The following is a 12,483-nucleotide window of genomic DNA, read 5'->3' as shown; positions in this document are numbered from 1 at the left end:
TCGTCCGGTCCACAGTCTTTTTTCCAGGATAAACAATTGGTTTTTCTTTCCCGCCTAAATTTATGTAAAATTAAAGAGTTTTACACAATTCATATATATATATATATATATATATATATATATATATATATATATATATATATATATATATATATATATTATCAATTAATTACATACATCTTCAATCCTTGATCATATAATATAATTTATTTATATACCCGAGTGTTACTGTTCTCTTCGTGATGATTCATTTTAGAAATGTAATGTGTATTTTTTAGGTAAAGTTTAGATATTATACCAAATGTAAGTTAAGTTGCATTATATTAATATCTTATAAAATATACGTTTCACCAATTATATTTTTTTCAAAGATCGTGTCACGCATAATAAAAACGACTGTTATTTTGATAATTTATATTTTAAGTTTAATTTTTAAAGGTATTAAATTTGAGTATTTATATTTACGGGATATATATATTAGTAATAGACTAAAATATTCTAATATATACTATTTTATAATCATAAGTCATAATCATCCCGACTATTAATATCTAATCTCTAAGTTTAATATATCTTATTAAATTAGTGATTTTAATTGATAAAAGATATATCACAAGTTTATTATATAAATCATACCTTTAAATTATAACAAAATTAATGAGAATTAAAAATAGAATAAACTCAACGATAACTTTATTAATATCGATTTCAGTTGTTGAAAATTTCAGTGACATGTACCATGCATCATATTTCTAAATTATTATTTTTTATAAAAATTCAACCATAAGATTTTACCAATTTAATCAAATAACATTTTTAATAATTACGTGATTTGTTAAAAAAAGCTAAAATAAAAATATTTGGATTTGAAAGAAAAAGATAGTTGTTGCTTTTTAAAAGCATGACTCATAGAATTTTCAATCATTTTCGTCTTCTTTAATCTATCATATGAACCCTTTACTTAATCATTAAGTCCTTTAAAACCCTCATCGAAAACCTCTCTTTACTTCTTGTTTGGCTCCGTTCCGTTCTCTCTTTAACTTCTGTCCGACGCATGCTCAAATTTTCACATGATTTCATTTTCACACCTAAATAAATTCCCGTTCACTGTATCTACCCCGTTTTTATCCCTTTCTCCTCTTAAATTCCTTCTCCCCAACCCTACTGCGTTTTGAAACTTCCTCCGTCTTCAAATATCCCCCCTTTTCAACTGCACTTTTTTAATTGTCAGATTGGTGAAATGGCGAAACTCGGATTTTTTCGTACCCTTGTTTTGTTCTTTCTTGTTGAACTCACCTTCGCTGCCTATTCGCCGGCACCCACGCCGTCACTCGGTGAAGACTCGTCACCGCTACTCGCTCCTACTCCAGTGAATGGATCCCCTGACTCAGCACCTTCAATCTCACCGGTGATGGCTGCTTCGCCACCGGCTCCATCTGCATCAGATATGGCGCCAGGAACCTCACCCGCGAGTTCTCCTGCTCCTTCTCCGTACGATGCAAGCGATATCGACCACGGAAACATCAATGCGAAAGGAAGCGAAGAGAAGGCCGGTGGTGGAGGAGGAATGAGCGGCGGAAAAAAGGCGGGAGTCGTGATTGCTGTGGTGGGGACAGCGTGTTTGGTTGGCTTCGGTGGATTGGTTTACAAGAAGAGACAAGATAATATCAGGAGAGCTCAGTACGGATACGCTGCAAGAAGGGAAATTATGTGAAGAAGATCAATACAGATTTAAGAACAAAGAGGTTTATATTCAAATTTATTTATCGTTTTGATTATAATTTGTTATTCTTTATAATGAATTTTCAACTATTTTTTTTCATGAGATAAAGATTATCGTAGTTGAAGTTTTGGTCCGTTTTGTACCGCCGTGCTCTGCATTTCAGTTATTGATAGTCATCGATGTCTATTTGTTTAATACTTTTTTATTATTTTTGGTCGGATATATCATCAGATCAAATTTATCAAACGAAACATAAACTAAACCGTTTAATTAAAGTTGTAGTACACTTTTGTCCCTTTAATTAAGAGTAAATTACACAAATAGTTTCTTAAAGTTTAAAATACTTGCATTTGGTCAAAATAACAGTCATCATCATTGTTTTATCAATTAATAATATTTTTTAGGTGAATAAAATTTTATAAAAGATGATGAATAATAATAGTGACAGTAACAGAAGAATTTTAGTATTCCGGACGATTATCAATTTAGAAGAAAGATAAATTTTGAAGTTTAAAATTTAATAAATTCTGCCTGTATCCCACCTGTTATAGATTCAGAGTTTGCAGTAAATTTTTGTTTTACTTTTGCAAACCTTGCAAGGCCACCAATCCATTGGAGTCTATTGGCTCGAGAGAAATGAACCATGCTTGTTTAACCTAAATGATGTTGGAATGTTATTGGATTTATATTAAAGAACCATAGGACCCGTCTGATGTGTACCGTGCTGCTCCGACCTACCCCGCTGCCATCTTCTTCTGCATCGTAGGATCTCAACTACGAACGAACTCCCACTCATTGCGACACCGAATCCAGAAAAAGTTGCAAGGAGAATCGATAGAATTGCTTGTATTTTCACCTGCACGCCACATAACATTACAATGAATCGATTTTATTCGATCATTTCGGTACAAGAATGAAGCAAAAGAGCCAAAAATACATCTGAAACATGAGCATAGATACTCTTACCGTCGAATAAAATATATGAGCAAAAGCAGCAACCAAAACAAATTGAATTGATGCATAAAGCCACACAAATCTTCGCGCCACTGAATACAAAGATTCAAGCAATATTTAATTCAGAAAATCTTAAGATAACAGTTGGTCCAACTATCCTAAAATGATGTAAAACTTCAGTGTGAACGGATTCTGTTTCTCTCTCTATATATATATATGTGCATAAATGTGTTAACCGAACTTCGGATAATTATATCATTGAAGTGTGCGAACCTACCCATTGTCGACGAAACCATGGATGAAAGAAGGCCTAGCACACATGAGAATGGAAGAGAGATAGCAATTGCACCAATGCCCATTTCTCCAACCTGAAGGCAACTGAATCATACACCGAGGATATAAAGTCGTAAAAAGGGGGAAATATATGAATGAGGAACTGCTTATCCTACCATAAGTTGCTCAAGAAAACAAAAATACGAAAGCATGCTGATGAAAACAAGAATAGGGACCTCATTCCAAACCCTGCAAACATCGAACCAAAATTGTTACTTCCCGAGCTCACAATATGGAAGAATAAGAAATACATTGCAGCAACAGGACAGACGATGGTAGAATTGAATTGGATGGAAAAACACATCAAGTTCGTGAAACAACCTTCCTCGTTTCAAGTATCCAATACCAGTTGAGACAAGTATCCTAAAAAGTCGAACGTACCTAAGACCATCTGTGAGGAGAAAATACAGAGAGTAGGTAAGATTATTTACCTGTATCCAGGAACATCAGGCTGAAGACCTCTAATAGCTGCTGCATTTCAAGTTCGAGTACTTTGTATTCGTAAAAGAGTGACGGGTAGGTTCTGCACCTCTTGCTTACACAAATCACAGGTCTTGTTCCCTTTGATGGTAAACCATTTCACAGCACAGTTGTTGAGTTAATCGAATGACGAAATTGGCCAAGAGGGGGGTGAATTGGCAATAAAAATTTTGTGGAAGCTTTTGCAGAAAATTGAAAGCAATTGCACAGCGATTTACAGTGGTTCGACTTTCTCAAACAAAGTCTACGTCCACTACCTTAGCTATCCACACTAAGGATTTTCCAACAAATTCACTAATTTGTTCTTTCTTTTGAGGCCAAAGAGATAACCTTACAATTCCCTCAAGAGTATACCCCAACTCTTGAGAACACTCTTTTCTCAAAGAGAAGATTACAAATTTGCAAACTTACAAGAAAACCTCACAAGGTAAGATGTTTGCACAATTCTAGAACAAAGAAAAGAACACTCAAAGATGAATACAATTGAGCACAAAAGTGTTCTTGAAAGCAAAATGAATATTGAATGAAAATGGGCTTGAAATGCTCAAACTTGAGGTTTGATGCTTTCTCTTTGATTCTCTCTTGATTCTAGTTGCTTGATGTTTCTTGTTATTGATCAATGGCTTCTAAGCTTGCTTAAATACACCTTGAATCACTTCTGAACGTTGGGGATAATTAGAGAAGATATTATAGCCGTTTTAGTGTGAAAACATTTATAAAACAGCTTGGACAGTGGGGGGAATCGGTTCCCTATCATAGGGAATCGGTTCCCTAAGTGTAAAATTCAAATATTTCGACCGTTGAACAGGGGGGAATCGTACCCCCTTGGGGGGAATCGGTTCCCTCCGAGCATTCTGGAAATCTCGGAGCCAAACCATTCAGGGGGGAATCGGTTCCTCCTATGGGGGGGAATCGGTTTCCTCTGAGTATTCTGGAATTTTTGGCTTTGAATTGGTTCGAAATACTTTGTAAATATTTTGAAATTGTTTATGATTAAAACTTAATTTTACACTTAAGTAAGGATCAAAAATGATTTTTGAAATATTTGGAGTAATGTTTTGATATTCGAATAGTTATATCGAATATACTTAGAAAATCATTTGGAAAATCTTAAAATCCATTTAACTTAATTTGTATATCGAAATATTAAAATGTTTCAACAATCTCCCCCTTTTTGATATAACAAAACATTTTAGTAATTTTAAGATTTTTGAAATCAAGTTTTGAAATTAGAAAATTAAAATTAGAAATTACTCCCCCTTACTTTAACACTTATTCTTCTCCCCCTTTTGTTAAATCAAAAAGACATTGTAAAACAAGGTTTTGTAAATCATTTAGCCAATTGATTATTAATTATAAGCTTAAGCTGCTAAGATCATAATCAAAAGAGAGGTTAGCCATTAGTTTCATAAATCATATTCATAAATAATGTGATATGGCAAAATTGGTCATATTGCTAATGATAATGTAAATGATGCAAAAATGAATAAAACACACCAAAATATAAGTTCACCCATTCATATATCCAAAATCCAACAATCCACAAATCAAACATATCAAAATGTTGAAACAATATTCATTTTGTTCAAAGTTTTAAAGCTAAACATAAATCAAGCATCCGGATCGGTAGGAGGAAAACGGGCTCGCATTGCGGCCATCTCGTGTGTGAGTTCATTTATACGAGCGTTGGTTGATTCATTGTTTGCACGCATCTCCCGAAGAATCTCTAATTGTTGAGCTCCCATTGTGGATAAATGAGACTCTATAGAGGAAAAACGCGAGTCCATGGTAGCGTATCGGTAATCGAATGTCTCCATAAAGGATTGAAAATATGGAGGCATTTGATGCGTTTGTTGTGCTTGCTCCTCGGGCTGCTCTTCGGGCTGATCAGGTTCTTCTTCAACTTCATCAATATCCCTCATTAATTGTTCAACTCGGGATCTTCGTCAGCTTCGGGTGGAGCTTGTGAAGAACTAGCTCCCGGAGTAGAAGAACGAACCCATTCACCGGTTTCTTTGTCCTTTACCCATCCCGCTCTCGTTAAGGAAAGAAGATTTATTTGTTTCTTAAGAGGAAAAACGGCATCTAGACTTACTCTAAGCCCAGCTTTGGAAAACAGATTACTCAAAAAGCAACCGTAAACTAGAGATGAACAGTGTTTCTGTTAGGAACAAGATTTACGGTTTCAACAATTTCAGCAAAAATAATCTGAGGTAGGTTAATTTTAATACGGTTTTCGAAACAATGTAACCACCAAAGATCCAAAGCTCTAAGAGTAGAATAACGACCTCCGGATGGTCGAAACCACCAAGAAATCATTGATGAAGAAAACGCTCATGTAGGTCTAAGACACTCGCACTATCTCTTCTTTTGTAACGAGAACCTAAAATTTGTTTTTCATTCGAGATACCATCATTATCTAATCCAAATGTATTGGCTATATATGCCGGGTCAATATATAAGAATTGTCCTAGGAGGTAGGAACGAATTCCTATAGTTTCTGTTTCAGCTTGGTTTTAACACATACAGCATTAGAGTAGAATATACGAACAAGTTGATGGTAAACGAGGGTTCAAGATCAAATAGTTTATCAAATTTCCATTCTTGTAAAATGGGAAGATATTTAAAATCGATAGCTAACATAGCTTGACGAGAAGGAATACGTTCTTCCCGGATTTTGTAAGAATCGAAATATGATAATACCAATATCGGTGATTTCTAGACCCAGGATGATTGAAACACGAATTTTGGATAGTCAAGTTAGGATCAGTGGGATTGGGATTAGAAATTGGAATAGAATGAGGATTTTGAGGTGGATTTGGTTGACGACTAGAACGCTAGATGAAGACCTAGGACGTTTAGGATTGACATGGTGAAGGAAATCGGAATAGATATATAACCTGCAATTTTAAAACAAGTGTATGCAATTCAATTAATCCCAAAACTCAAATGAGTCCTCAATATTTCAAGATTCTCTAAAACAATCCTAATGGGCAAAGTTTTTGAAAAACTTTTGAAAAATATGGTTTTGAGAAACATATATGTATAGTTTTTCATAATAACAATATAATTTGATCAAAACACAATAATTTGAAAAATAACATTTTTTTTTTATTTCGAAATTTTAAAAAATTTGAAAAATTCTTGTGTTTTTGATGAAATTAGTTGTAACATCTAGTTTCTAATCACTAAATAATCAATGCCCGATCACTATTTCAACCTAGAACTAATTGAAACTAATCCTATGTTCAAAAATAATGAAAAAGAGTTAGAAAAATTTACCTTGAAATATGAAGATTGAGTGGATTTAGATGTTGTTTGCACGATTTTAATGATTCCAACAGGTTTGGAAGATGATTTATGAAGCAAATTCCGATTAATATCGTTGATTTGAGGCAAAAATGGAGATTTGAGGGGTTTAGAGGGTGAAAACGGCGGAAGAAATAATAAAATGAGGGTTTGGGATTTTGGGGTTTTCTGTTCGATTTTAACAGATCCCCAGGGGGTATCGATTCCCCTGTGGGGGGAATCGGTTCCCCTTCAAAGGGGGAATCGATTCCCTCAGGGGGAGGAATCGATTCCCTCTGCACCAAAATGCTAAAATCCGAATTTTTAAGCACAAAATGCTAAATTAATCTTTTCTAGTGGTATTGGCAACTCATATATCAAACATTATTATGTTCAAATAATTAAATTAATCTTTAATTGATTTTGAACATAAAATTAATTTTCATTAAGAATCACAAACTCCCCCTAACTATAGCAAGAATGCAATCAAAAAATATAAGCATTTTCAAGATTTATTAAAAGTGCTAAAATTATTTTAAACACTAAGTGAAGATAGATTGGTCAAACCTAATTCTCTCCTAAGTGTCCAAAATCTTTCCTTGTCTAAGGGTTTTGTAAAGATATCCGCTAATTGGTGCAAAGTATCAACAAATTCTAGAACTACATCTTCCTTAGTGACATGGTCTCTAATGAAGTGATGTCTTATTTCAATGTGCTTAGTTCTAGAGTGTTGGATGGGATTTTTAGTGAGACAAATAGCACTAGTATTGTCACACTTGATAGGAATAGTACCTACTTCAATTCCATAATCAAAAAGTTGTTGTTTCATCCATAAAACTTGTGCACAACAACTACCAGCTGAAATGTATTCAGCTTCAGTGGTAGATAATGCAACACAATTTTGTTTCTTGAAAACCAAGAAATCAGCATATTTCCAAGGAATTGGCAAGTACCGGAGGTGCTTTTCCTATCTAATTTGCATCCTCCATAATCCGCATCAGAAAAAGCATGCAAGCTAAAACTAGAGTCTCTAGGATACCAAAGTCCTAAACTAGGAGTGTCCTTAAGGTATCTAAAGATTCTCTTAACAGCTAGTAAATGTGATTCCTTAGGACATGATTGAAATCTAGCACATAAGCAAACACTAAACATAATGTCCGGTCTACTTGCAGTTAGATAAAGCAAAGAGCCAATCATTGACCTATATAATTAACATCTACACATTTACCTCCTTCATCTAAGTCAAGCTTTGTTGAAGAGCTCATTGGAGTGTTATGAGTTTCCATTTTCCAGTCCAAACTTCTTGAGCATATCTTTGACGTACTTAGCTTGATTAATGAAGATGCCATCTTTTCTTTGCTTGATTTGAAGTCCCAAGAAAAATGAGAGCTCCCCCATCATGCTCATCTCAAATTCACTTTGCATTAGCTTAGAAAATTCTTGACAAAGAACATCATTAGTAGAACCAAAATTATATCATCAACATAAATTTGAACTACTAAAATCTTTACCTTTTCTCTTTAAAAACAATGTAGTGTCAACCTTTCCTTTTAAAAAACCTTTTTCAATTAAAAAATTTGACAATCTTTCATACCAAGCTCTAGGAGCTTGTTTTAAACCATAAAGAGCTTTTGTCATTTTAAACATGATCCGGAAATTTGAATCTTCAAACCTGGAGGTTGTTCCACGTACACTTCTTCTTTTATAAAACCATTTAAAAATGCACTTTTAACATCCATTTGATATAATTTAAATTCATTGAAACATGCAAATGCTAATAACATTCTAATTGCTTCCATCCTAGCTACGGGAGCGTATGTTTCATCATAGTCTATGCCTTCTTCTTGAGTATAGCCTTGAGCAACAAGTCTAGCCTTGTTCCTCACTATTACCACTTTCATCAAGTTTATTTCTAAAAACCCATCTAGTACCTACATAGATTTATCACTAGGCCTTTCAACTAATGTCCATACTTTACTTCTCTCAATTGATTTAATTCTTCTTGCATAGCCATAATCCAATGTTCATCTTTTAATGCTTCTTTGATGTTCTTAGGCTCTATGCATGAATAAATGCAACATAATTACAGATATTTCTAAGAGAAGATCGAGTAGTTACCCCTTTTGATAGATCACCTATAATTTCACCATCCTTGACATAGTTGTACTCTCTTGGAAAAGATACTTCCCTTTCTTCAATGGTTGGATTCTCGAGGGGATCATGAGTTTCCTCATCTTTTGTTTTCCTTTGATGATGATTCTCCAACGTAATGTCTAACGTCATTTGCTTGTACAATACCTACTCATCATTAACAGAAGAATCCTTCCTCGGAAGGGGATTATCATCGAAAACAACATGTAGACTCTTCTACAACTAAAGTTCTTTTATTAAATACACGATAACTTTAGAATTTAAGGAATAACCCAGAAAAATTCCTTCATCACTTTTAGCATCAAATTTACCAAGATTTTCTTACCGTTGTTTAAAAAAACATTTACATCCAAAAGGATGAAAATAGCTAATGTTAGGCTTTTTATTTTTGAGAATTTCATGGAGTTTTCTTTAAAATTGGCCTAATCATTACTCGATTTACAACATAACAAGCGGTATTTGTGGCTTCCGCCAAAAATATTTTGGCAAATTATTTTCACAAAGCATGGTTCTAGCCATTCTTCTAAAGTTCGATTTTTCCTCTCAACAACTCCATTTGTTGAGGGGTTCTAGGTGCTGAAAAATTGTGGCTAATACCGTTAGAATTACAAAACTCAATAAATCCAAGATTTTCAAATTCAGTTCCATGATCACTTCTAACTATGATAGAGTAACCTTTTTCATTTTGGATTATTTTGAAAATGTGATGAAATTTTCTAATGCTTCATCTTAGTACTTAAGAATAGAACCCAAGTGTATCTAGAATAGTCATCTACCAAGACAAATGCATATTGTTTTCCTCCCAAGCTAGTAGTTCTAGTTGGCCCAAAAGATCTAATGGATCAATTGTAATACACTACTAGTGATACATCATTAATAGATTTAAAAGAAACTCGTTTTTGTTTTCCTTTAGCACAAGCTCACAGATTTTTTCATTATCAAATTTAAGCTTAGGCAACCCTCGAACAAATCACCTTGAATTAGCCGTTGCAAACACTCATACTAGCATGACCTAGTCTCCTATGCCATAACCAACTATCATGCTCATCCTTAGCAACTAGGCATAATTAGTCATACAATAGAATCTAAATGCACCATGTAAATGTTTCCTATTCTATGACCAACAAGCATAATCCGATTAGATGCAATGTCAATGACTTTACAACCATTAATTTCAAATAAGACATTGAATCCTTATCGCATAATTGACTAATACTCAATAGATTATGCTTTAATCCATTCACATATAAAACATTTTTAATTTGTATGGAAGAGGTTTACCTATTGTACCAACCTTCAATGTGACCTTTTGAATTGTCTCCAAAAGTCACTCCTCCATTTTTGGCGTTAAGCTCAATGAACCGGCTTTTGTCTCCGGTCATGCTTGAGCATCCACTATCAAGGTACCATGAGTTTGAATTTGTTTCCCGTGCCTTGTAGCAAGCATCTCCTTTCCCTACAAACTAGATTAATTTTTGATTTTGGTACCCAAATTCTTTTGGGTCCATATTCATTAGTTTCCAAATCCTAGTTCCCTTAGGTATCCATTTTGTAGGATATCTTTATCTTTAGTAGTAATGAGTCCTTTAGGAACCCATATACTTCTAAATATTTTACCATTTAAGGTTCGTTGAGGATTCTATGATTGTAGTTTCTAAAATCTTTTCTAACAAAGTTGGATTTTGAATTTCTCCTTTTTCAAAACGTTTTGTTCCAACTTTTCAAAAAGAGATTTTAAGATCATCAATTTTCTTTTGATGATCATTGACCTTTGAAAGTAAATTTTGCAAATCTAAATTTTTCTTTTCAAACTCTTCTAGAGTTGATTTGCAAATCTTTAATTTTACTTTCAAGATCATTGTTGTTTTGGATATGAGTTTATTTTCATTTTTCAATTTTGAAACATCATTTTTATATTTTAAAATAATTTCTCATAATCCGAAGCCAACCCATTATATTCCTCTAATAGCTCATCATAAGATAAATCATCAAAATCAGATGTTAGAGGTTACCTTAGAATCTTCCCCGAATGCCATCAAGCACAAGTTTGCTACTTCTTGTTCCTCTTCGAACCTTCTTCATCGCTCCATGTAGCCACATGAGCTTGTGCTTATTCTTTGATTGACCCTTTTTCTTCAATTGTGGGCAATCATATTTGACATGCCGGCTTTTTGCATTCATAGCAAATGATTGGGTCCTTCTCTTTTGGTTCATTTTTGAGGCCTTCGTTTCGTTTGAATTTTTCCTTGGTAAGGTCTCATCATTTTTCTGAACCGTTTGGCAAACAATGCCATTTCCTCGTCATCATCATCATTAGAATCACTCTCATCTTTTGTGGATTTGAGAGCAACTCCAATGTTTTTTCTTCTTCTCCTTCTCCTTTGGTGTCTCTTCAACTTTATCAAGGTCCACCTCATCTTCAAGCATCATCTCATGAGTGAGGAGTGAACCGATAAGTTCTTCAAGAGTTAAGGACGATAGGTCCTTAGACTCGATGATTGCCGTTTCTTTGATTGCCATGATTTTGGGAGGGAGTATACTAACTCACAAGCTTTTCATTTGAGATGATCTCTCCATATGATTTGAGACCATTGACAATCGTTGAAAATCTATCCGTCATAGCTTTGATGTCTTCATTGGTTTCATCCTGAAATTTTCATAGCTATGCGTTAGAATACTAATTTTTGATTTCTTTACCTCATCGTACCTTCATGTGTGACTTGAAGTTTGTCCCATATTTCTTTGGCGGTTGTACACGATGAAACTCTTCGTATTCATCTGGTCCAAGAGCACAAAAAATAATATGGATGGCTTTGGAGTTGAGCTGGAACATTCTTGTCTCTCCTTCACTCCACAACCTTGGATGAGATGTTTGTAATCCTTCTCTAACAGCATTCCATGCTCCCATGTCACTTGCTTGAATGAAGTACATCATTCTATTCTTCCAATAGGCATAGTTAGCCATTGAAGAAAGGAGGCTTGTTGACGGGCATCGAATCAAGACCGGAGTCGAAGTTTGAAGTGGAGGCCATTGATGACTTTGTAATCGATGTAACTCTTCCCGGATCGACTCAAGAGGCGATTAAACCTTCAAATGAGTTAGGCTCTGATACCAATTGTTGAGTAATCGAATGACGAAATTGGCCAGAGGGGGGTGAATTGGCAATAAAAATTTTGTGGAAGCTTTTGCAGAAAATTGAAAGCAATTGCACAGCGATTTACAGTGGTTCGACTTTCTCAAACAAGTCTACGTCCACTACCTTAGCTATCCACACTAAGGATTTTCCAACAAATTCACTAATTTGTTCTTTCTTTTGAGGCCAAAGAGATAACCTTACAATTCCCTCAGAGTATACCCCAACTCTTGAGAACACTCTTTCTCAAAGAGAAGATTACAAATTTGCAAACTTACAAGAAAACCTCACAAGGTAAGATGTTTGCACAATTCTAGAACAAAGAAAGAACACTCAAAGATGATACAATTGAGCACAAAAAGTTCTTGAAAGCAAAATGAATATTGAATGAAAATGGGCTTGAAATGCTCAAACTTGAGG

At 34.4% G+C, this 12,483-nt stretch overlaps 2 protein-coding genes across 2 annotated transcripts; one reads left to right on the top strand and one right to left on the bottom strand.

Annotated features, from left to right (window-relative positions):
- The first annotated feature begins 1,240 nt into the window (after positions 1 to 1,240).
- On the top strand, positions 1,241 to 1,714 carry LOC120142281 (classical arabinogalactan protein 2-like). The gene has a single exon (XM_039157019.1). It carries the CDS (start codon positions 1,241 to 1,243, stop codon positions 1,712 to 1,714), a length of 474 nt encoding a protein of 157 aa, XP_039012950.1.
- Positions 1,715 to 2,411: 697 nt separating this feature from the next.
- Positions 2,412 to 3,258, bottom strand: LOC120142280. Its single transcript, XM_039157018.1, has 4 exons — positions 3,127 to 3,258; positions 2,955 to 3,045; positions 2,690 to 2,769; positions 2,412 to 2,579 (listed from the first exon to the last, which is right to left on the bottom strand). Exons 1-4 carry the CDS (start codon positions 3,160 to 3,162, stop codon positions 2,412 to 2,414), a joined length of 375 nt encoding a protein of 124 aa, XP_039012949.1. The 5' UTR covers positions 3,163 to 3,258.
- Between the last annotated feature and the right edge of the window lie 9,225 nt (positions 3,259 to 12,483).

Source organism: Hibiscus syriacus, unplaced genomic scaffold (genome assembly GCF_006381635.1).
Source record: "Hibiscus syriacus cultivar Baekdansim isolate YM2019G1 unplaced genomic scaffold, ASM638163v2 tig00110820_pilon, whole genome shotgun sequence".
NCBI classification, from domain to species: domain Eukaryota; kingdom Viridiplantae; phylum Streptophyta; class Magnoliopsida; order Malvales; family Malvaceae; genus Hibiscus; species Hibiscus syriacus.
Note: the sequence above shows the minus strand (reverse complement) of the source record. Positions and strands in the feature narration are given on the sequence as shown.

Excerpts from the sequence above, each read along its gene's own strand:
- LOC120142281 (XM_039157019.1), top strand. The coding sequence starts at position 1,241 with ATGGCGAAACTCGGATTTTTTCGTACCCTTGTTTTGTTCTTTCTTGTT.
- LOC120142280 (XM_039157018.1), bottom strand. The coding sequence starts at position 3,162 with ATGCTTTCGTATTTTTGTTTTCTTGAGCAACTTATG. Across the intron at positions 2,770-2,954 it reads CATGGTTTCGTCGACAATGG|TGGCGCGAAGATTTGTGTGG; the intron begins GTAGGTTCGCAC and ends CTTTGTATTCAG. Across the intron at positions 2,580-2,689 it reads CTCATATATTTTATTCGACG|GTGAAAATACAAGCAATTCT; the intron begins GTAAGAGTATCT and ends TGTGGCGTGCAG.